Source organism: Podarcis bocagei (genome assembly GCF_964188305.1).
Source record: "Podarcis bocagei genome assembly, chromosome: 12".
Classification (NCBI taxonomy): Eukaryota; Metazoa; Chordata; class Lepidosauria; order Squamata; family Lacertidae; genus Podarcis; species Podarcis bocagei.
In genome coordinates, this window is record NC_138137.1 from 12,948,281 (window position 1) to 12,973,568 (window position 25,288).

The following is a 25,288-nucleotide window of genomic DNA, read 5'->3' on the forward strand; positions in this document are numbered from 1 at the left end:
TGTGTTCATTTTTCATATGGTCTAGTCCTTCCCCTGCCCACCCCCCTAATATTCTTAAGAGGGTCTCTTCTCCAGTCTTCAGAGTGTGGCTGGAAGTGGGGAGGCAGAAAAAAGCTCCCCCTTTCCTTCCACTCTGCAGTTTTTTAATCTGAAATCTTAGGCGCCCAGAGCTCAAAATCTGCTTGCACTAATGAATTTCCTTGTCACAAAATGCGCCTAGAACAATGGGAGTTTCGAACACTGCTGGCCCCTAAGCAGAAATGGCCCTGTCAGAAGGGAGGATACAGGTTAACAGTACGCTGTCATTCCTGTTTTTTCACCAATGATTCATAACCAATTACACTCACATAAAGCAGCACTAGAATGATGCCATTTTGAGCACAATTCCTGCCAATCTGGGGCCACCAGCAAACCAAAAAAGGGAGTTCAAAAAAACCCAAAACCCTTCTGTTAAGTACAGTAGTTACTTAAGATGCAGGTAAGCAGCGGTTAACTGTAAACACCATTTTATTTCAGTTTTGAAGAACTCAGACATGTAAAAAACGACCCTTTGCATCAACATGTCCCTCTCCATTAAACACAGAAAATGATTTTTTAATATTTTTTTAAAAAACAGCCTGGAATTAAAAAATTACAGCATTTTAAGACTGTGGAACAGGAACACTGTGGATTTCAGTGAGGTACAAAGGTGTCACAAATATTTACAATGACAGCATCTTGTAAGACAACACTTCAAATGGAGCATTAAAAAAAGAGGACTATACAGTGAATAAGTTATTGAGCGGCATATAGAAATAGTGGCATCAAAACAAATAACTTGGGGGATAATTATGCAACCCCAGTCTGTGCCTGCAATTCTCATGAAGGTTTTATTGCATAGTGTTCTGCATTCACAGAGGCTACAAGAAATACAACTCGGGGGGGGGGGTTATTTTAGAAACAGTCATACTGCCAGGAAACGAGGTTTTACGCAACTTTAGAAAGACAATGCCCAGTGTCATAACATACTTTCCCATTTATAAAATAGGCCCAACCTTCCAGGACAAATTCGTATGATATATGCATACAAAAATGATGTTTACGGAGACCCATCCATTTCACAACCGTGCAATGGGAGATGCCCAACAGTGAACACGAGGCCAAGATATTTCACACAGACCACAGAATGAATTGCAAAAAGACATCCTGACTACTGTATGTAATTTAAGTGACGAGAGCCAATACACAGACTAGAAGTACTATTAATGTGAAAATTAAATGCTAATGATGGAAACTGGAGTTACTGGTTTCAACTGATACACATTTAAACAACAGAGTGAAAAGAACTGGGTGGTACAAATTTATATGGCGGCACAAAATCTGCTGAATGCGTTATTCTGAAGGAATCCAGAAAAGTTCTTTATAAAACCACAAGGCGCTGCTCATTTTTGCCAGCTCAGAAGTCACTGCTGATATTTCACCTGAGTCTCAGGAGCAACTTGAACTTGTTAAGGCAGCTTCTTTGGGGAAGGATGCCCCAGAAAGCCCCGTTGCTCTCGCACAGCATCACCGAACAGCCTTCTGGATTTTAACTATTATCCGTTTTCTGTGTCTAGTTAAAACTCTGCGCATGATGCACGCGCACGCCCACAGACACATGCTGCCAGACGCAGCCCTTGCTCAACAACTGCTGAGGTAAATGGGAGTTCTGCAAGAGGCCTTGCGCAACAGTCAAACACTTATGTACAAAGATGAAATGCTAATGTCAAGTAGCTGCCACAAAGCCCAGTGGAAATGTTTCCCCACATTGTATTAACTGCTGAATATTTCTGAGTGAAGCCTGTGTATGGCAATCGTATTCAGTCAAGTGACATAGTGTTATGTCAATTAAAAAAAATGCAAACTTTGCCATTCCATCCTTTCCTAACTTGCATTCTGTTTAATCATCACTTTGCAAGAGTTAATTCACACTAAGCCAGCTGGAAGTCTAGCACAGTGTGCAACAATTATTTATGTTCCACAAAGCGGCTCACCTACCCACAAAATCAGGCACTTGAATACATAGGTTTGGGGCAATTTATGCTGCCAAAATCCAGAGTTGTACAGGCCTTGAAAATGGCATTGTTGTCTTCCTTGTTCTTATATATTTGAAGGCAAGGACTTAGCCATTGATTGCACATATGCATAAAAGTTGCATATTTTCACGCGTCTTCGGAGCATAACATTGTTCAAACATCCATCGAGGTCAAGCCCTTAAATAATTTTGAATTTTTTACACTGAAGTCTATCGTTTTTACACTATAAGGGTTGCGCAGATTAGAAACCTCATTCATACTGAACTAATCATTTCTTTGCACAGGAACCTTGGCAATATTATATCATTTGCATATTTGCTGGCGAAGTGGAAACTGCTATGTTATATGCATGAATAAAAATTAAATAATTGTTTTTATTTAAATAAAAATAAAAAAGAACCTGGACGACACACTGGTCTTAGTTTTAAAAACATCACTGGAGGACAATCACAATAAAATTATAGATGAAAAAAGAAAGAAAATGAAATGTCCTGAACTGTATATATACATACACCATACAACTGATTGAAAAGAGAAGTAGAATACTTTTTCACAAATAGCACAATAACTTTTGCTGTTCAGTTGTTGTAGGCATTGTCCGTTGAAGGACTGGTGTAATCCTCGTCACATCCTAGGAAGTGAATCCATGTAAATAATAAAAGTCATATTCCTGTGACAAGGCTACGGTGTGAAAAAACCATCTTCAGACTATGCCATTCTGCACACCCACATTTTTTATTCTGTAGTATGGCTGAAATCTTCACAAGAAACACAGGAAGATATTTTTGGCAACCTAGTTCTCCAGCTTCGTTTAAGCTCCAATCTCTTCTTGCCTTTTAAAAAACACAGGTCTGCTATTACGACGACTGAAAATACAGCCTCGCTGTCCTTTTCCATGTTCAAAGTTACTTGTATCCCTGCAAAACATGCTACGGAAATACACTGTCTGAGCATGCTCATTCGAAAACCGGAACAGAGCTGCAGCAACCAAAGTATTTTGTTTTCATTATTATTATTTTTGAAAAAGGTAAATCACGGAAAAATGGGTGCAAGATTTAGTTTCTTATCTGAACCGTCGAATAAACATTAGAGCTCTGAATTTTCCTGTTCATTTTCCTCAAGCAAGGACTTGCCGACATTTCCATTACCACTCGAAGTCACGTCACCATTGGCCTGGAGTTCTTCTGGTTTGCGTTGTGCAAAGGAATAGATCTCACTGTCAGTCAATATTGTGAAAGACGACTCCTCCATACTGGGCACTTTGGATATTTTCCTGATCGGAGGCGGCGAAGGGGCCGTACTCACTGGCCCAGTAAAAGGCTGGTACACACCTATTTCGGCATTTTCCGGTTTCATAGAGTCGTCTAGCAAGTGCCCATAAACCATGGTGTCATCAATAACTGCATAGATATGAGACTCGTTCTTTTTCCTCTTTTTGAATATGCCCTGCTTTCCGGGCAACTGGGTGTTGATGTTACCGTTATACACTCCTATGGCTGGAGTCTGGTTTCCCTGTTTTTTTCTGGTGGAAAAAAGAAACAAAGAAAGAAACGTTAAAAATAACGCCATTTTTGCATGTACAGCCGTATCTCCGTTCGACTTCCAAACATTCAGAGACCAAAGGGCGGCTTCTGATTGGCTGCAGAAAGCTCCTGTAGCCAATCAGAAGCCCCATCGGACGTTCGGCTTCCAAAAATAGTTCGCAAACCAGAATGATCACTTCTGGGTTTGCGGCGTTCGGGAGCCAAAACGTTTGGGAACTAAGCTGTTCGAAAACCAAGGTACAACTGTACTGCACATACACAAACTTTCTCTTTGATCATTTTGATCTGCAAAGCTTAGGAAGCATGTGCTAGTTTGACCAGTTATAAAAAAGGGTCATGTTTAATTATAAACTTGCATTCTCTGCCCAGCCACCCAAAAAGAGCTAGGTCTACATCTACAGACATTTGCCAGAGTGATCAACTGTTATCTTAGACAAACGCTAGACCCTAACCCCAAATCCTGCTTTTCCAACCTCTACTCCCAGGTAGGCATTTAGGTCTAAATACCCCCTGTAATGAAGGGACGCGGGTGGCGCTGTGGGTTAAACCACAGAGCCTAGGACTTGCCGATCAGAAGGTCGGCGGTTCGAATCCCCGCGACAGGGTGACCTCCTGTTGCTCAGTCCCTGCTCCTGCCAACCTAGCAGTTCAAAAGCACGTCAAAGTGCAAGTAGATAAATAGGTACCACTCCGGCGGGAAGATAAATGGCATTTCCGTGCGCTGCTCTGGTTCGCCAGAAGCGGCTTAGCCATGCTGGCCACATGACCCGGAAGCTGTACGCCGGCTCCCTCGGCCAATAAAGCGAGATGAGCGCCGCAACCCCAGAGTCAGTCACGACTGGACCTAACGGTCAGGGGTCCCTTTACCTTTACCTTTACTCCCTGTAATATCCACTTTCATTTGGCCAGTTAGCTGATCCAGTTTGTTTAGAACATCATTTATTCTGCCTTTCACATGTACATATTGCAGCCTGACAGTGGCTTGATAGTTTCACTGGTTGTTTTGCAGGTCCAGAAAGAAGTTTACTCTAGCCCTCGGGAGCCACTGGCAGTGCTTGAAATTAGCCAGGCGCCAGGGGCGTTTTGCAACCGGCCGGCCCCTCCAGCTTTCTTAAACAAGGTTAATCAGAAGAACTTATTTACTGCATTTATATCCCACCTTCTTCTCCAAGAAGTACATGGTTCAACCCCCTCGCCAGTTAATCTCTACAACAAACCTGTTGAGAGGCTGTGACTGGCCCAAGGTCACTCCGTGAACTTCATGACTGAGTGGGGACTTGAACCCTGATCTCCCAGGTCCCAGTCCAACACTCTAACCACTACACCACACTGGCTTCCTAGAGTACTTCTGCTATGTAAATTAGGTAGGTATATGGCGATATAAATATATGGTGATAGCAAAAAGGCACTTAGAGAAGGATCTGAAATATTTTCCTTGAAACTTGAGTTTGGTTTATTCTGGATTGTTTTATTTGATGGTTTAATGTGTTATAAACCTCCTTGAGTTTTTATTTTTAATAGAAAGTGATACAGAAATTAAATTATTATTATTATTAATAGCAACAGTGCCCAGACATTCTGTTGTGGTGACTGTAGTCAAGGTTTAAGTTGTCATTCGGCAATTAGCTTATATATCTGAGTTTCTAACACTGGCCACTGGGAAAGGCTGGCAGGCTGAGTCTGGTTTGATGAGTCTGAAGTTGCACAGGAAATTACAATCGTCAACTGAACTGAAATAACTTAACTGTATAAATCATCTTCCTTTTAACTTAAAAATTAGCAGTTTTTCTACAGTGGTACCTCAGATGTCAAACGGAATCCATTCTGGAAGTCCGTTCGACTTCCAAAACATTCGGGAACCAAGGCACAGCTTCCGATTGGCTGCAGGAAGCTCCTGCAGCCAATCGGAAGCCCCGCTGGACGTTCGGGTTCCAAAGAACATTCGCAAACCAGAACACTCACTTCCGGGTTTGCAGCATTCAGGAGCCAAAATTTCTGAGTACAAAGGCGTTCAGGATCCAAGGTATGACTATATTAACCAAGACAACAGCAAGTATAAAACACTCAATTTGGCCCAGAAGCTTCATGGAATAAAAATAGCTAAAGGGAGAGGAATTGAACTTGAAGATAACCAGGTGACAGCAAAAACTGCAAATTGTTTAGCAGGTGCAATTAGGATAAGATCTGTTATTTGATTATTGATGTAAACCTCTAGAATGCATTTTGCATAGCTAAGCCTTTACCCTTATCTTTAGTGCATTTTATTTTATTTTATTGCTATGGCTATGGCTAGTGACTGATGCAAATAAAGATTCTTCTGATCTGAAGCTTTGTGGAATAAAAACAACTATAAGGAAAGGAATCGAACTTAACAGGAAAGGAGTTTTACAGCTATGGGGACTATGCTAAAAAGGCCTTGGGCTGCATGGCCGCCAGCCTAACATATCTCAGCCTAACATGTATCACAGTATTTTAATATTCTTTTGGAAGCCGTCCAAAGTGGCTGGGGAAGCCCAGCTAGATTGGCGGGGTAATAATAATAATAATAATAATAATAATAATAATAATAATAATAATAATATCATCTCAAGATGGAGCGTTGAATTTCCCACTTTATTTTCACACAGGGAACCATGTGAAATAGCCACCCTGCAAAAACGCTGCTGTCAGATAACACCCTAATTTTAGCATTTCCTCTGGTGTAACTTCATTTTATATGTCTCCCTGTTCACATAGTATAGGAAGATATACACATATTAAAAATAAACGTGATTCAGAACTCTAAGAGTTCATACAGGCTAAAGTCTTTGTGACATTGGCCCAAGTGCCTCTGAATGGGGGCAAACCACAGACATGAATCACTGCTTCATCACGATGTGACTTCCACAAGCAGAAGAGAATTGGGAAACTTGGGTCTCTCCCTTCCTGACTGTATTCTGACCGAGACAGCCAAGGGGGTTGCTTTGGAGGGGTGGCATTTGTGGGTGCTGGTAAAGGGAAACTTGCATGAAGAGAGATCAAGAAGTCTGTGGTGGAAACCATCAAGTTCAACCAACCATCTATATTAAATTGGAGTCGCCTTAAACAGGGAATGAGGGAAAAAATTACTTTTAGAAGAAATGATTCATAACAAGCAGGCATTATTGGGAGAGAGAAGTTGGAACAGTTTTGGCAAGTTTTCAAGCACTAAGAAATAAATCTCAGGGGAAGAACTTGTCCTTCAGGAGGACCAATTAGAATTCAGCCTTAAAAATCATTGCTAGTCACCTCCTGCTACAAAACAGACTTCTGGGGGAGGCTGCCAGGGGTCTGAATTGATTGCTTACAGAGAGCACTTTATGTTAGGCCACAGGTGGCCCATTCCTGCCTTAAGGTGTGCAAATACAGCTCTTGCGCCAGTTAACATGCAGCCAGTGTGTGTGCCAGGACGACAAATTTCCTGCTGCGATTTCTGCCCCGATGCCATCGGCACAGCAAGTTCTAACAGCTCAGGTCACATCTTAAGTAGGAAGAGATCGAAGCACGTTCAAGGCTCCAGTTCACAAAGGAATAACGTTCAGGGTTCCCTGGTGTGGAGCCTGCAATACTTTGTTAAAACCTGGGTCTGCCTCTGGCAAAAAAATGGGACATTTTAATCTGCGCCGAAAACCTCTGAGAACAAGAGATACCTACTTCTTCCTCTTAGCGCAGAATATGGCAAGTCCAATAGTTGATAGCAGTGCGAGTCCGCCAACCACAACGCCAATTATGACTGCCAAACCTGCAAAAAGTTAAAGTGAGACATTCAGTGATAAACAGTCGGAGAGGTGGCTCATCTTGTCCTGATTCAGAGTCACCGCATTCGCTCGCTTCTGAAACATTCCAGATTTTCATGAGCGTGTGCACATAGACACACAATCCAAAGGAACAAAAGAAGAGAGATAGAAGGGGGTCTGGAAGGGAAGGGGTTAAGCTGCGGGGTTCTCTCCTGACTAAACTTTCATGCCATGCATTTAACACTTGGGAGAGATTTACGATCTAAAATCCATATATTGCAATTTAGCAGGGACGTGGGTGGCGCTGTGGGTTAAACCACAGAGCCTAGGACTTGCCGATCAGAAGGTTGGCGGTTCGAATCCCTGTGACGGGGTGAGCTCCCGTTGCTCGGTCCCTGCTCCTGCCCACCTAGCAGTTCGAAAGCACGTCAAAGTGCAAGTAGATAAATAGGTACCGCTCCGGCGGGAAGGTAAACGGTGTTTCTGTGCGCTGCTCTGGTTTGCTAGAAGCGGCACAGTCATGCTGGCCACATGACCCGGAAGCTGTACGCCGGCTCCCTCGGCCAATAAAGCGAGATGAGTGCCGCAACCCCAGAGTTGGCCACGACTGCACCTAATGATCAGGGGTCCCTTTACCTTTTTATTGCAATTTAGTACACACACTGGGGGAAGGCAGGGGGAGGAAATACACAGCAACTTGTAAATCAGGAGAATTTCAACAAATGCAAGACGGTCTGTCCAGTAGTTAACAGCTGGATGGTGGGAAGGGAAGAGAGAAATAGAACTGGTGGGAAAACACAAGAAGTTACGCAACTGCAAAAGAGTCATGCACAAGATGTTCTCTCTTTTAAAAAATGTTCCCACGTATGACATCCCAAATAGAAGAGAAAAAGAAATTTAGATAATATAATCTCTCAACTGCTATGACTATCTAGCCTCATTTAAAAGTTCAGCTGTGACAGGAAATATGTTCCAGATTTGCTCTTCAGCACCATGAATATTTTTACACTAAAAAAGCGAAGAGTTATTCCCTTCTATATGCAATGTTCACAGGTAGTTGCCATGTTTCAACGGGGAGTTTCACTAAAAGCACCCCTGAACATTTCTGCCATGGTTGCGCCATGAAAATATGAACTTTGTTTGGGTGGATATAAACACAAGGGAAACGCCATAAATAAGACAGAAATGAGATCGTTTCAACATAAGAAAAAAATCTCTATGTAAAACGGGGTTCTAAAATTTCCTGCTCTCGGGCGCCATCTGGTGTTGCATGCTTATAGCGCGTTCCATTCGCTGTTTCTTTACTAATACAGCAGAGTCCTCTGATAGCTCCATCCCATTTTACACAAAGTTAACAGTTTATGGTAACAAATGAAGCACAGGTAAACTTGCACCTTACACCCAACAGATTTTCCTCGCTTGTGTGCGAGGTTGTGCGAGGGCCCTGGGAGCTGACAGAGTCCCACATACACCTCCTTCCCAAATCCTTGTAGGCACCCCCCCCCACCTTGCGGGCTGGCAGGGGAAGTGGTCCAGTGGTCTGGGGGATACAAGCTTGCTGAAAGCAGCTGAAAAGATGCTCAACATAGGTAGAAGTAGTGCTTAAGAGAAGGAAGTCCATGTTGACAGCTAGGAACTACAGTGGTGCCTTGGTTCTCAAATGCCTTGGTTCCCAAACACCAAAAACCCGGAAGTAAGTGTTCCGGTTTCCGAATGTTTTTCGGAAGCCGAGTGTTCAATGTGGTTGCCGGCTATTGTTTCCAGGGTGCCTGCACCAATCAGAAGCTGCGTCTTGGTTTTTGAACATTTTGGAAGTCAAACGGAGTTCCGGAACGGATTAAGTTTTGTGCTTTCATTTTTGCCATTTATTTCACATTTTTGTTTTTGAGGCTTTTTCAGTTCATTTGTTTTTGCGATTGATTGATTTTGCTACTGATTGATTGATTGATTGATTGTGTGACTGTGGAAATGGATAAAAGCCCCCCATCCAAACAATGACTATCGTCAGTGCAAGTAAGAAAAAAAAGGAATTTTAATTTTTATCATCTACAACACTGTCTTATTTATTTTATGGCACAGTACATTGATTATTGCTTTCATTTTATAGATCAATGGTCTGGTTAGATAGTAAAATTCATGTTAAATTGCTGTTTTAGGGGTTGTTTTTAAAAGTCTGGAACGGATTCATCCATTTTGCATTACTTTCTATGGGAAAGCGCACCTTGGTTTTGGAACGCTTTGGTTTTGGAACGGACTTCCGGAACGGATTAAGTTTGAGAACCAAGGTACCACTGTACTGTCTATAGCCCAGGAAATTAACCCCTGTGTGACTGAAACCAGGTAGAAAGTTCTTCCCCAACTCTGTAGGTTCATGGGAAAAGAACACGGAATTGAAAGATGAACAATTGTCAGGACGGAAACTCCCTTTGGTTATTGTGAAACAACGCACAACATGTGGTACCTCACCTGCTTTTTTCTGAACAAACTTCACCCTGAACTGCATGCTCAGTTGTTGATTGGTCGCCGGCTTACAGTTAGTGATGTTTACCCAGAAATGATGCTTCAGATCGAGAGTTTTAGGTAGTTTCTGATCTTCGCGGCGCACGGTTTCTTCCGCATTTGGTCTCTGTTCCTGAATATAGATGTTCGCCCGGCTCTGTACACAAGTAACACCCATACGGTCCTTTGGGAACGACAGCTGCGCAACTTGTTTTGCTGGGACGGTGATGTTCCAATACACAGACGTGAAAGGAGGCAGACCTTCCAGCCAGTTAGGGGTCTGCAGGTAAACTTCGGTTTTCGGATCTGGAGTAACGCTGAATACACACTCTTCTGCGGGGGCACAAAAAACAACAACAAATGTGCAAAGTCATTGCTGCCCTTTACTTCTCCGTGCAAGACAAAATAAACCCTTTGTGAAAGAAAGCTTAGCCATCTCTAAGACATGCAGATCCTGCAATTTAAGCTGTGCTAAAAAAAATTGTGTACACACAAAGGAATCTGCCTGGTTTCACATCCCACTGAATCACTTCTCATAGAGTCATAGAATTGTAGAGTTGGTCACCTATGTCATACGTGTGGAGGAAAAGCTTAAACACGTAGCAGAATTACCCAAACAGTAGACCAGAGGCAATTGTACAGAGCTTTACTGCTACTGAAGGCAAATGAGCATAATGGTCAGAAATCCAAAACATTCAGGATTGGCATAGTCCATAAGAAAATCCAGTTGCAGCAGACTTAACTAACTTACAATTACTTAATTTATGATAAGACAAAGGTGGATTTGATTTAAATCGAATAGATTTAAATCACTTGTCAGTAAGACTTGATTTAAATCGTTTTTTTACAGAAAGACTCATTCTTGCTGGTATAATCTTAATATTTACAACCAGATGAAGGTTTCGTTTTTGGAATAATAAATTTTCAGAGTAGTTTTTACATTTATATCAAAAATTTCTGATTTGGTGATACTAGTAGAAATACAAAGACAGTAATTATGAAATTATATGGACAACTTTTCTGCTGTACTTTATTGGAAGGAGAAAAATAATCATTCCCTTAATAACAATTTAAACAATTTATTTCACTAAAACAATAACATTATAGCATACGTATCCATGTTTGTTAACTGATGTGGTTAAACAATTTTTAAACAAAACCATAGACTGAGTTTTAGCACACATGAAAAACTTAAAACAAATCCTTATTTCCTGTTGAATAGCCTTTGGACTATAATGTAACTTAAATAGAAAACTATCTTTAGAAAGGTTTTTCCCCAAAAGCATTTTATTTTTAAAATCCGATTTAAATTAAAAAAAAATCCAATTTACATTTTTAAAAATCCATTTTTTTATTTTTATTTTTTTTAAAAAATCATTGATTTTTATCCACCCTTGATAAGACTAAACCTTAGCACTAAGCATACTATGTACAGAACATCAATCCCTTGAAATCAGGAATCTCAGCTAAAGCATCCATGACAAACAGCCATCCAACCTCTTCTTAAAAACTTCCAAGGTAGGAGAATCCACTACCTTCTGAGGGAGACCATTCTACTGCTGAACAGCTCTTAATGTCAGAAAGTTACCCCCAATCTTTAGTCGGAATCTCCTTTCCTGTAACTCGAAGCAACCGGTTCGAGTCCTACCCTCCAGAGCAGGAGAAAATTAACTTGTTCTCCCTTCCATGTTCCATTCTCCCTGCTTCTCTATTTCAGCCATCCTAGAGCTGCGGCGAAACATGCTGTGGAAGATCTAAACTCGCCCTGCCACAAAACCTGTCTGCAAGCAGACATGCTAAGCTCTCCTTTGATAAATAAACCCATGCCCCTTTCGCAGACCATTCGTTTTTCTCCGCGCACCCCCCATTAATTTTTATTAGTTTTCAATTACAAAAATCCAAAATATGCCTCATTATATCCATATCAAATCACAATACCAAATCAAATATAAATTAATCCAATATCCAATTGTATAATTTTGGTAGCCCCCTCATGCTACAATTACAGGTTTAATAAAAAAAATATATTTCTGCTTCCAAAGTCTTATTTAATCCAATTGTATTCCAATCATAATAATAGTCCCTTATTCAACAGCTGCAATATTTATGACTTCTATTCGTATTAATACATTCAATAATTTATTAGTCCACAAGTGAAGATCTTTATCCTTGCTGCTGCGTGTAGTAATTATTTGTCCGTATTTTTTCTTCTGTCTTTACCAAATCACACCTCTTTGTTTTATGGCAATCTGATTTTTATTATTATTATTATTTTCCAAAATGTCCAGGGACAATCATTGCAGATAATGCTTCAAAATCCATGCTGGCAACATCTGCCGAAATCTCAAACTGAAGTGAATTTTGGTGGGGTTTTAAACATTTTCACAGGGATGACTTTGACCCCACGAAAGTTCCCTCTTTTGCTCGTGGATCCTTAACCATATAACCCTTTTAGAATGACAACACCTAGGCTTCCTTGCCATAATCCAAATTTTACTAGATCTCAGATATTACACCCCCCCAAAAAAAGAATAACCACATTTCAACCTCGGGATATTTGACATCAGTTTGGGAAAGGGCCTTTCACTGGGCTGATACAAGATTTTAACTTTCTTTACTTTTTGAATGCCGAGAAGGAGCAAAACAGAATAAACTCACCTTGAATAACGGGCATAAAAAACAATGTGAGGTTCGGTTTCAGAGTCTCACTGATCCACCTTATGCCATACGTCTTAAGCATTACAGTGATGTTGTCTTTCATCTGAATTTTCTCAATGGCTCCACCAGGGCAGAAGACACCGAGTCGCAACGCCTTTTCTGGGGCGCTGCCATTAATGGAGTAACTATAACCCCCAGAGCATACTTGATTCTGGTTTGGGATATGTTGCTTAAGTTTCGAGGCTGGAGACCTGATTTCTATGAGGGTGTCTGCCGGGGCCTGGAGTTTCCACGTAAACGTGTCAAGCAGGATTGGCAGCCCAGTAAGAAACGGCGGTACAAGCAGATGGAAGGGTCTCATCTGGCAGGCTTTGGAATTCCAACAGACTGCAATGAGAAAGACACACGGTTATAGCCATAGGCTCTGGGCCAGAGAAACAGGCAGGTGGCTACCCATAGAAGACATATGGGGTATCAAAGAGCTATGCAGAAATTTGATGAGTCTGGGACAGAGGAGTCAAGGAAAAAGGCCTACTGGGGAGCCACGAATTTTGCTAAGAGTCTGGTCAACCAAGGGGCTGTTGTAGGCTAGGGCTAGAGAATGGCAGGGGGTGTACAAAAGACGGGTGGCCAGGTCTCCCTTCCCTAGGAAAAAAGGTACCTAGGAATGTGGTCATCACCACCTACACAGGAGATAGGCCCATGGAGGTGATTGGGGCTACCTTTGAAGGTGACCCGGAAACTGCAATTAATCCAGAATGCGGCAACTAAACTGGTGACTGGGAGTGGCCGCCGGGACCACATAACACCGGTTCTGAGAGATCTGCATTGGCTCTCAGTACGTTTCCGAGCACAATTCAAAGTGTTGGTGCTGACCTTAAAGCCCTAAACAGCCTCGGTCCAGTATACCTGAAGGAGCGTCTCCACCCCCATTGTTTAGCCCAGACACTGAAATCCAGTGCCGAGGGCCTTCTGGCGGTTCCCTCGCTGTGAGAAGCTAAGTTACAGGGAACCAGACAGCGGGCCTTCTCGGTGGTGGCGCCCACCCTGTGGAACACCCTCCCTTCAGATGTGAAGGAAATAAGCAGCTATCCTATCTTTAAAAGACATCTGAAGGCGGCCCTGTTCAGGGAAGTTTTTAATATTTAACGCTGAACTGTTTTTAACACTTGATTGGGAGCCACCCAGAGTGGCTGGGGAAACTCAGCCAGATGGGCGGGGTATAAATAATAAATTATTATTATAAATTATTATTATTATTGTGGTCTCTAAACATGGGTAAGAATAAGAAAAATATGGAGAAAGTCCATTTCACATGAACAATCTGAGGCCGAACACACATTCACTACAACATTTGTGATCGGAGTCATTTCAGTTTATTTGTTTTTTTAACAGTCAACTCCACTAATTTAAAGGGGGGAATTAAAACAGTGAAATAGTTAAAGCGTTATAATATTTTTTAAAAATATGGAACCTAGCAAAAAGGGTTAAGTCATTTTTTAACCAGGCAGAGGGCCTTCTTGGTAGTGGCGCCCGCTCTGTGGAACGCCCTCCCATCAGATGTCAAGGAAAGAAACAACTACCTGACTTTTAGAAGACATCTGAAGGCAGCCCTGTTTAGGGAAGTTTTTAATGTTTGATGTTTTGTTGTGTTTTTAGTATTCTCTTGGGAGCCGCCCAGAGTGGCTGAGGAAACCCAGCCAGATGGGTGGTGTATAACAATAAAGTATTATTATTATTATTATTATTATTATTATTAAGTATTAAAATGTCATGGATCTGTGATCAGCAAGGGGGAGTGAGATACAAATTAAATACATATAATAAATATATACCGGTATTTGTTCCCCCAGGCTTTGAGGTTATGAGTTTCCTTTACTGAACAGGTTGCTATTATGTTGTCACACTACTATGTTATCTTTTTGAAAAACAACAACTGCTGAATATATTTATTGTGTTTTATTATGGTGCCCCCTGCCTGCATTCATCGAGAGCAAGAGCAGTATCTAACTAAAATGACAGTGGTTATAGTTAATAACAGGACTGTAATACTGTTTCGTTTAAGGAGCATTTCACTCTATTTAAAAAATTAAAGAAAAACATTTTAGCTCTCATTAAGAGATAGATAAAACAAAAGAAACAGTGTGATAAAATAAGGCCCACTGCAAGATTATATAGGCACCCGACTTATAACAGCACTTCCCTTGTCAAAACCCCACGCTTTTAAAAATAATGAAGACAGAAGACTAAGTTTAAAAGCAATGGCATCTGTGTAGACTGAGCTACACTTTTGTTCTCCTGAAAAGAAAATGAGACTTTCTGCAATCTGAATTCGAGGAACATACGATGGTGGTCCCATCAACTGACAATTTACCTCAGCTCCATCTGCCCATCTAAAAACTCAAATGTTATTTCTAATTAGTCAAGGCTAATGAGCAACAAAAGGACAGATGACGAAAACAAACAGCATTTGCAAGGGCAAGTAAAAATAGGAATACATTCTTGTCAGATGTCTCCCCACCAAATACACACTTTAAGGGAACTAAATTCCAGACATTTTGTTCATACCTTTAGACTGCACAGCCGTTACCCTCACATTCTCTGTATTTTTACACAGTAAGGCGATAGTGTAACTGGAACCGGATACTAAAGTCACGTTGGTCTCACATTTTTTACTACGATTAATACAGATCAAGCATAAACTTCCAGGCTGTGTTGGCTTCGAAAATATTGTAAGATTTAAGTCCCTCTCTCTCATGAGGTCAACTCTGTAGGTTACGTCTGAAAACAAGAAAACAGAGATAATTTAGAAGAAGTGTAGCACCTAGTCCCTTTCTTAAAAAGAAGAAAATGGTGCAGCTATTGTTCCATGATTTGCAAGATCTAAAGAAGAATCTAAATTACTTAGGGGCATCTTTTGAAACCGTTAAGCTGTTCACCAATTTCTGATTTACATGGACAGGTAAAGAAAGTTACCCCCTCTCTTGAATAGAACTATGAACTACCTGAATTCTCCATATAAGCAACTGTCATGGCATATTAATGGAATACTTTATCAATCAGTGTGTCATTCATTGTGGGTCCTCCTTTTAAGTATGTGCTTTTGTAAAGTTAAGTGACTTCAATCCACCAACAGCCACAAAAATGTCCACTCACTCGCTCCCCCTTCTTCCAACAGCAGTTTCCTGACATTGGCAACCATCTCCTTTGCAACAATCCCATTGTAACCCCTGAAGAGGAGACGGCCCTAAGGTTTGCTTTAATGTGCTATTCTTCATAATGGTATTACCTGACAAACGTAGTAAACTTCAGTAGTAGATAGGTAGCCGTGTTGGTCTGCCATAGTCAAAATAAAAAAAATTCCTTCCAGTAGCACCTTAAAGACCAACTAAGTTAGTTCTTGGTATGAGCTTTCGTGTGCATGCACACTTCTATCTGAAGAAGTGTGCATGCACACGAAAGCTCATACCAAGAACTAACTTAGTTGGTCTTTAAGGTGCTACTGGAAGGAATTTTTTTTGCAGTAAACTTCAGTTAGCCCAAAATACTGAATGGATGTCCAACGCCCCTGTCTAAACTTAATCTCTGACAGGGAAGTCATGTCAACAATGGCCTTCTAAATTCAGGAACTGAATTTACTATTAAATCCAATTTCTAATCGTAACCAATATAAGGTACAGCTCCGACTCCATTCCTACATACGGGCGTGAAAATTACCAGAAAACAATGCTTTGCTTTTATTTATTTATTTATTTATTGAGGCCATCTTTTCCAGTGCAGTTGTACCTTGGAAGTCAAACGGAATCCGTTCCGGAAGTCCATTCGACTTCCAAAATGTTCGGAAGCCAAAGCGTGGCTCCTGATCGGCTGCAGGAAACTCCTACAGCCAATCAGAAGCCGGACCAGACATTTGGCTTCCGAAAATCATTTGAAAACCTGAACACTCACTTCCGGGTTTTGATCGTTTGGGAGCCGATTTGTTCGGGAGCCAAGGCGTTCAAGATCCAAGGTATATATAGTGTGGTGTTTTTCCAAAAGAAAAAAGGGTACCTGTATTATTAACCCATAGTGCATATTTTGCCCCATTAAGTTTTGCTGTGCACAGAGGTATGTGGCCTCACTCTCTCTTTTACACACACACACACACACCCATGAACCAAAGAAAAGAGAAAAGGAAAAGAGGGAATTGGTTACTTACTCTCTTCATTTTCAGGGCGCTGAACAAAAACTTTAAAATGCAAATTGTGGGCCCCAGCGTTCTGCTGATATTGCTTACAGCCTTGCATGGAAAGGTTGAAATTACCAGCAAGAACGACAGACTGCCCCTCTTTGGGTGTCAGTTCTTGAGGGTGCTGCCCGGGTAATTGGTACTCGACTGTCTGAAAGTTCCGTTCACATTTTGCGGTGGTGTAGTTGAGGACAGAGATACGTGCTCTTAAGTTGAATGGAATGACAAATTGCCAGGCCACGAGTTCGTTTTCTGGTAACCCCACCGGGTAGTTGGCAGATATCAAGGTTGCTTCTCCTTCTGTTTGAAATGTGGATTCAACAATGCACAATCCTATTTTAAACACAAAGGGAGACAAGCATTTGTGAACATATACAATCACCAGCGAACCTCAAATTTACAAACTTGTTTGAACTAGAGAGTGGTTTCATTGCAGTCGTCTTTACCAACCCAGCAGTTACCAGAAACCTCAGGATAGTGAACCTTGCCTTGTTAGAACTACTCTCAAGGCCAAGCTGGTGCCAGAATTAGGCCCCCAAGAAAAAGAGTTTCAATTACCTTTGACTGAGAAAGTATACCCAGACAGACAGACAGACAGACAGACATGACCACTATGAGCATAAAAGAGAGCTTATGTGTTTAGTTCAGGCACAGGCAAACTCGGCCATCCAGATGTTTTGGTACTGCAGCTCCCATGATCCCTAGCTAACAGGACCAGTGGTCAGGGATGATGGGAATTGTAGTCCCAAAACATGTGGAGGGCTGAGTTTGCCTATGCCTGGTTTAGTTTCTAAGGCGATATGTGTGTTGTATTCTCTCTTAGCTTGCAAGTTCTGGCTCAAGTGAAGACAGTGACACTGTGGTTTTTTGGGGGTCCCTCAGTGTCGGATTTACATATAAGCTAAACAAGCTATAGGCCCCACTCTCTTGGGGGCCCCCGAAAAAATTAAAGGGGAAAAAACTGGATGTACATTTTACAAAATATAAGATAAAAAACATACAGATAAAAAACCGACATACAGCAACAGTGTCTTGTGTTGTGCAGGTTCATAAATTACCATACTGTATAGCATATATTCAACACACAAAAAACAGCGACAATTTGTTGCTGACAAAGGACAGCTGGACATATAAAGGGCTCCATTACCGTCAGTAGCTCAGGGCCTGATAAAACCTAAACCCGGCCCTGGGATCCCTCTATGTGTATGTGGACTGGTATAAGCTAACTTACTCTTTATTCTGACTAAGCAGCTTTGGCTTACAAGAAAAACCCATTCTGTACAGTCTGGTGGGCAGATTGAACCATGGAAGTTTGGCAGAAGTACAGTGGTGCCTCGCAAGACGAAAAGAATCCGTTCTGTGATTCTCTTCGTCTAGCGGTTTTTTTGTCTTGCGAAGCAAGCCCATTGACGGATTAGCGCTATTAGCGGCTTTTAGCGGCTTATCTGCTGATCGGATCAGCTGATAAGCGGCTTAGCGGCTTAGAAAAAGGGGGGGGACCAGCAGGAACTCGCAAGACATTGTCGTCTTGCGAAGCAAGCCCATAGGAAATTTGTTTTGCGAAGCACCTCTAAAACGGAAAACTCTTTCGTCTAGCGAGTTTTCCGTCTTGCGAGGCATTCGTCTTGCGGGGCACCACTGTATTATAGGTCAATACACAGTCAACAAACAATACAGATGACAACGAATATATATATATATATATATATATATATATATATATATATGGGGGAATTTGTCCACTATCAATTTGGCTAAAACGATTTTCAGTTGGTTCAAGGGAGGTTGTTTGAAAGCACACTCACATTACACAGGTAAAGTTGCTGTTTTTTATGAAGAGCAATTTTGTCACAAGGGCCCTTTCAAACAACCCTCGCCCTTAGGTTATACTGACGTACCTCGGGTTAAGTACTTAATTCGTTCCGGAGATCCGTTCTTAACCTGAAACTGTTCTTAACCTGAAGCACAACTTTAGCTAATGGGGCCTCCTGCTGCTGTCCCACGCTGCTGTCAGAGCATGATTTCTGTTCTCATCCTGAAGCAAAGTTCTTAACCTGAAGCACTATTTCTGGGTTAGTGGAGTCTGTAACCTGAAGCGTATGTAACCTGAAGCGTATGTAACCCGAGGTACCACTGTATAGTTGTGAAAGAGAACTGCAACGTGCAACATGAAAGAAACAGGTAATTTCTGTTTTGAAAAAAAGAATAAGTATATACGAGGGCCACTCCTCACGTTACTTTTTGAGCACATAGGTCACACACACACCTCTTTAAAAGTGTGAGAAGTAACATGTGCCTTCATCCCTTCCCACATCCATTCTTCTGGACAGGCCTTTAGGATTTTAGCTAGTCTACATCTTCCCTAGATACATGTAATACCATTCTTGTGTTATGTTGGCACATTATTTAATATACAAATGCACACTTGTGTTTAAGAAACAGCCCAGAGCATTAATTTAGCCCCTTCCACATTGTTCGCAAGTAGGCTTGGGATGCTAAATGAAGGTCAGGATTCTCCCTCCTTTCCTTAAAAAGCTAGCTTCTTCCAACCCTGTCCTTCAGCGCCTTCTCTGATCTCCCTCACCCACTGCAAAACCAGAAATGTCTTTGAGAGAAACCTACTCCAGAAAGTTTCCCCTCCAACCCACTTAGAAGGAAGCAAGCCTACAGAACCACACTTAAAGATAGTGTGTTAAAATACCATTAATTTTTTTGCTGACAACAGAAGCAAATCATACTCACTTTGGATGGAAGACCTGCCTTCAAGCTTAAAGCCAGAGACACGGACATTAGAGTTCCATGGAAGCTTCAGGGTCATAATAACTCCCCCTTGCACCTTGATACGTGACACAGTACCATTTCCACAGAAGTTTCCGATGTTGACTCTGTTTGTATTAAGAAGGGTGCCGATGTTGTAAAGAACTTGGTCGGGGCAAGTCTCTCCAGGCAGAATTTGTCTTAAGAACGGAGAGAACTTCAGTTCAAGCCCATCTAACCTTCTGGCTTTAACGTCCCATATGAAGGTCTTGTTAAAGGGCAGGAACCCAGAAGGCAGAAGCAGAACATCTCCAAAGGGACATGGTCCTCTCATACAATCTAGAAACACAGAGACACACAGAATGTAAGAATGATCGTCACACAAGACCATCCAGTTAAATCATAATCCGTTTACTCTTTCATTTATGTTAAGAGCTTTTAGTAATTCTCTATGCACATTCTAAGCCAGGGTTTCCCAAACTTGGGTCTCCAGCTGTTTTTGGACTACAATTCCTATCATCCTGGACCACTGGTCCTGCTAGCTAAGGATGATGGGAGTTGTACTCCAAAAACAGCTGGAGACCCAAGTTTGCGAAACCCTGTTCTAAGCAAACAAGGCACTCACGTTTTTTATGTTTTCTTTTTCTTTAACAACCACCCAGCCTAGTTTATTATTTGAAGACTGAAATCCATGGTTGTGTCTTTACCAAAATCACTACTGTGCTGTTCAGAACTTCTGGGAAATGTGTGACAGTTGAAGGCTTTGAATGTGAAGTGATGAGAAATGGTATTTTATTAGCACGGCATTAATGCTGCAATAATGGGAGGGTTCATTGATGGGAACTCACTCTCATTCTCACTTGAGAAGTAGGTGCTATTATATTTTATTGTGAGCTCACATCATATAGGAAAATAAATGTCACAGACTCAGATCAGTTGGACTTTGACAGAGGGTAGGCTTAAATAATGAATAGTAGCTATCTATAGTGGCACTGCGTAGGGATGCGGGTGGCGCTGTGGGTTAAATCACAGAGCCTAGGGCTTGCCGATCAGAAGGTCACATGATCACATGACCCGGAAGCCGGCTCCCTCAGCCAATAAAGTGAGATGAGCATCGCAACCCCAGAGTCAGTCACGACTGGACCTAATGGTTAGGGGTCCCTTTACCTTTATACAGGGGTACCTCAGAAGTCGAACGGAATCCGTTCCAGAAGTCCGTTCGACTTCCAAAACATTTGGAAACCAAGGCAAGGCTTCTGATTGGCTGCAGGGAGCTCCTGAGGCCAATCGGAAGCCACGGAAGTTGCGTCAGACGTTCAGGCTCCAAAGAATGTTCGAAAACCGGAACAATCACTTCTGGTTTTCCATTGTCCGGGAGCCAAAATGTACGTGTACCAAGGGGCTTTTTGAGCTACTGTGGGAAATGTAAAAGAATTTGTAAATTAAAAAATAAACGCTGCTTCCTTTTTTGTTTTTGTTTGGCCCTGTTTGCCAAGTCAGAATCCCACCCTTTCCTTTTTCTGCTGGTTTTCTGCTGCACTTTTATAGGGTTCAGTAGCAATCACCCCCACCACTGCTCCTCTCCAAGATTTGTCAGTTGGGGAAGAGGAAGAGGAAAAATGGGTTTGCTTGGTGCTATGCATCTCAGCTCCTCTCTCTTGAAGCCGAAGGAGAAGGCTTGGTCTTGCTTTGGTGCTGGGATGCAAGATGCACTATGTTTGATGTATCACAGTATTTTAATGTTATTTTGGAAGCCGCCCAGAGTGGCTGGGGAGGCCCAGCCAGATGGGCGGGGTATAAATAATAAATTATTATTATTATTATATTATTATTATTGCTTTGGTGCTGGGATGCAAGATGCTCTAAGTGCCATCACAGCTTGCCCCGGCCTCCATCTGGCAGCCTCAGGTTGGCTATTTTCGCCTGCATTTGAGCTCAACATCTGAGTGTGATGCAGCCACAGGGATGACCTCCTCTTTCCCCCCCAACTCCAAGCTGGAAAAGGCTAAAGCTTCTCTACCCACCCTTGCCGGAGGGTGATGGATCATGGCCAGGGGTGGCAAGCGGAATTACAGACCGTTGCTTTTCACAGGAGAAAACCAAAACAAGAATGGCTCATATAAACCATCGTGTCCACTTAAGAACTCTTGGCCCATGGTTTAATCAACTATGTTTTTAGTTGATTGATCAATTAAATTGATTAGAACCTCCAGCTGTAAGTGCAGCTTGTTTGAAATGGACTTCATATCAATCAATCAAATCTCTATATTATATTATATTATATTATATTATATTATATTATATTATATTATATTATATTATATGGCAAGAGCTGTTTGACTCTGGAATGGACTACCTTGGAAGTTGGTGGGCTCTCCTTCGCTAGAGGTTTTTAAACAGAATTGGACACCCACCTGCCAGGGTAATTTAACTGTGATTCTTGCATTTGAGGGGTTGGACTAGATAGCCACGGGGTCCCTTCCAGCCCTACAATTCTGATTCTCTGACAATGTATGGATTTTACTGGCCAGGCCTTTTTGCGTGTCGCAGATAAAAGCCCACAGTTGCTTAGATCTTAATGGGACATTTTTTAAAGAACATTGGGCTCCTCAGGAGGAACACATGGTCAGAAGCACACTCTCAGCATTAAAAGCAGAGGAGTGAGCAGAACCAGCGGTGAACAGTCACATTCTAGTGTGGTAATTCGGGTTTCTCCCAAGGCCAACCCTCTGATCAGCAAGTCCTAGGCTCTGTGGTTTAACCCATACCGCCACCCGCGTCCCTACCCCTGTATAAAAACAGCTAAATAATCAGTTAAAAGGAAGATGATTTATACAGTTAAGTTATTTCAGTTCAGTTGACAGCCCCAAGCCCTTATTTAGCAACAAAGAGGATGGTACTGTAACAAGTAGAAGATAAATAATATTTACCCTTGTCATTTAGGCTTTCAGCATGCAGCTCAGGTTGACAAATATCCAAATTACTTTTGGAAGCTCATAAAAACTGGATAGCATAGTGCAACTTACCAATGTCTCTCTCAATCACCAATTCCCAATAATTCTCCGGCCTTTCACAATCAAATTCAAAACGAAGCCACTGCCCAGAGGTTATTTTCCTTTCGGAATAAGACTTGTTTCCTCCTACAACCATTGCACACTTTCCCTGCGCTGCAGGTTTAATCCTAACTGATGTGTTGTCAAGACGTTCAAGGGAGATTTCATAGGCACCTGAAACGATTGTTAAAAATGCAGGTTATGTTTTTGGTTCCAGAGTGGTAGCCATATTAGGCTGCTGCAGCAAAACAAACGAAGATGCCTGTCGTCGTCCGTCCGCCCCCCCCCCCCCACACTTCAAGACAAGCAGATTTATACTGGAATAAACTTTTCCTAGATTAATGTTCACTTTATCCAAAGAACCAGACAGTTGGTTATGAAAACTTATGCCATAATACATTAGGGAGAACTGGATTCTTTTCCTATTATGCCTTTGATAAAAGGATAGTCAGCTATACATGTACATATTCCACCCTCCCCCAAGCCAAGGAAATACAATTTTCCTGCTTAATGTTTTAACTATTTAATACTTTAGTCTTAAGCCTTCAAAAAATAAAAGTATGGCCTTTTTTGGACTATTTAAATACCGTATTTTTCCATGTATAACATGCCTCCATGTAGAAGACGTCCCCTATTTTTGGGGACTCCAAATTAAGAAAATGGGGGGAGATGGCCCAGAGTTGTTGGGCTTTTCGGGGGGTGGCCAAGACCAATGCTGACACTCGCACATGTCACTAAAGCCTCCTATCATCTGTCCCCTCACCGGCAGAAGCCGCCAATCACCCACCCAATTGCCAATCAACACCAGCCCTTGCCACACCAACCAGTAACACACCCAATAGCCCCTTACAATCTCCGGCTCGCGGAAACAACCAATCCAACGCACGCCCCCCCCCTTTATCCGTGTATAAGACGACCCCCAATTTTAAACATAATTTTTAAATAAGAAAACCTCGTCTTATACACGGAAAAGTACAGTAAGTATTATAGTCAAATGAAATGGCGGGCAGAATTTGAGATTGGAAGAGCGAAAAACAACTGATAAAATACCGGTAATTGTACCAGAGGGTGTTTGTTGTTGTTGCTGCTGTAATTGATAAGAGTCTGATATATAATGTAGTAGAAAAGGTTTTGAGCATAAACACTGCAGATGTACGGGTGGGAAGAAGTCAATGTGATTATTTGATGTGAATTTCAATTGGTGAAACGTTGGAAAGGTCTAATAATAATAATAATAAATGGCTTGGAGATAAGAATTTAGTCACACACACACACATTCATACACAGCTGAAAATCACCACCCCAAATTACTTCTCATTCTACTATAGAGCATCTTTCCCAGAGATTGTAAGGGCAGAGGCTAGAGGAAAAGAGATGTCCTGTCTTTTCCTTGCCTGAGTAAAAGGTGTTTTCGCTCTGCCACAGAAACCTTTGGATCCAAACCAAAAGTTGATTTAACTGGGAAAAGGGGGTACATTTGAACCCCACAGTCTTTTTCTTCCAGCACCCCATTTCCAGATCAACAAAGAAATGCTGAGCCACACATATATGCACTTTTGTTACTGGAGAGAGTTTTGCAATGGTTATCAAACACATACAGTCGTACCTTGGTTGCCAAACGGAATCTGTCCCGGAAGTCCGTTCAACTTCCGAAAACATTTGACAACTAAGGCGCAGCTTCTGATTGGCTGCAGGAGCTTCCTGCACTCAATTGGAAGCCGCGCCGGATGTTTGGCTTCCGAAAATCGTTCGAAAACTGCAGCACCCACTTCCGATTTTCGATCGTTCGGGAGCCGAAACGTTTTGAGTCGCAAGGCGTTCTGCTTCCGAGGTACGACTGTACAAGGTTTTGGCTTTCTAATATTAAACATAGCCTTTTTGTCGAAGAAAGTGAGAAACCACTTTTGGTAATGTGTAGATTTATTTCCAGTGTCATCAATTAATGAAACTGCCATGAGGCAGCCATTCTTCTGAATATCAATTGCTGGAAACCACAGGACGAGAGTCCTGCTTATGGTCCAGCAGGCTCTTATGTTCTTTAGATGAAATAATAATAATTATATATTATATATGCTGCCCATCTGACTGGGTTGTGCCCCAGCCACTCTAGGAGGCTCCCAAGAAAATCTTAAAAACACAGTAAAACATCAACCATTAAAAACGATGGGAGGGCGTTCCACAGAGCGGGCGCCACTACCGAGAAGGCCCTCTGCCTGGTTCCCTGTAACCTCACTTCTTGCATCAGATGTCAAGCAGATAAACAAATAAACATCTATCTGACTTTTAGAAGACATCTGAAGGCAAAGTTCAGCAAAGTTTTTAATGTTTGATGTTTTATTGTGTTTTTAATATTCTGTTGGGAGCCGCCCAGAGTGGCTGGGGAAACACAGCCAGATGGGCAGAGTATAAATAAATTATTATAGTTGTTATTATTGTTGTTGTTGTTGTTACTACTACTACTACTACATATTTGTAGCCACTTTAACTATTGCTCATTTGTTGCTTAAAGAGTCAAAAAGGAACCACATGTGTACTGGCACACCAGACTACAGTGGTGCCTCGCAAGATGAAAAGAATCCGTTCTGTGATTCTCTTCGTCTAGCATTTTTTTTCGTCTTGCGAAGCAAGCCCATTGAAGGATTAGCGGATTAGCGCTATTAGCGGCTTATCGGTTTATCGGATCAGCTGATAAGCGGCTTAGCGGCTTAGAAAAAGGGGGGGAGGAAAAAAAACCCGCAGG

The 25,288-nt window shown here is 41.8% G+C and overlaps 1 protein-coding gene across 2 annotated transcripts in view; it reads right to left on the reverse strand.

Moving 5' to 3' along the window:
- Nucleotides 1-489: 489 nt before the first annotated feature.
- CDCP1 (CUB domain containing protein 1) overlaps nucleotides 490-25,288 on the reverse strand; it is a 44,168-nt gene continuing 19,369 nt past the window's right edge. Inside the window, exons 1-9 of one of the 2 annotated variants that reach the window (XM_081164521.1) lie at nucleotides 23,136-23,163; nucleotides 22,522-22,722; nucleotides 19,481-19,834; nucleotides 16,709-17,071; nucleotides 15,079-15,291; nucleotides 12,511-12,897; nucleotides 9,820-10,185; nucleotides 7,271-7,358; nucleotides 490-3,576 (exon numbers count right to left, since the gene is read on the reverse strand). In XM_081164521.1, the coding sequence (XP_081020647.1) occupies nucleotides 3,141-3,576; nucleotides 7,271-7,358; nucleotides 9,820-10,185; nucleotides 12,511-12,897; nucleotides 15,079-15,291; nucleotides 16,709-17,071; nucleotides 19,481-19,834; nucleotides 22,522-22,722; nucleotides 23,136-23,157 (2,430 nt within the window). In that variant the 5' untranslated portion in view covers nucleotides 23,158-23,163 and the 3' untranslated portion in view covers nucleotides 490-3,140. Of the gene's footprint in view, nucleotides 3,577-7,270; nucleotides 7,359-9,819; nucleotides 10,186-12,510; nucleotides 12,898-15,078; nucleotides 15,292-16,708; nucleotides 17,072-19,480; nucleotides 19,835-22,521; nucleotides 22,723-23,135; nucleotides 23,164-25,288 lie in introns of those variants that run through there. The other variant, XM_081164520.1, reaches the window with a different exon arrangement.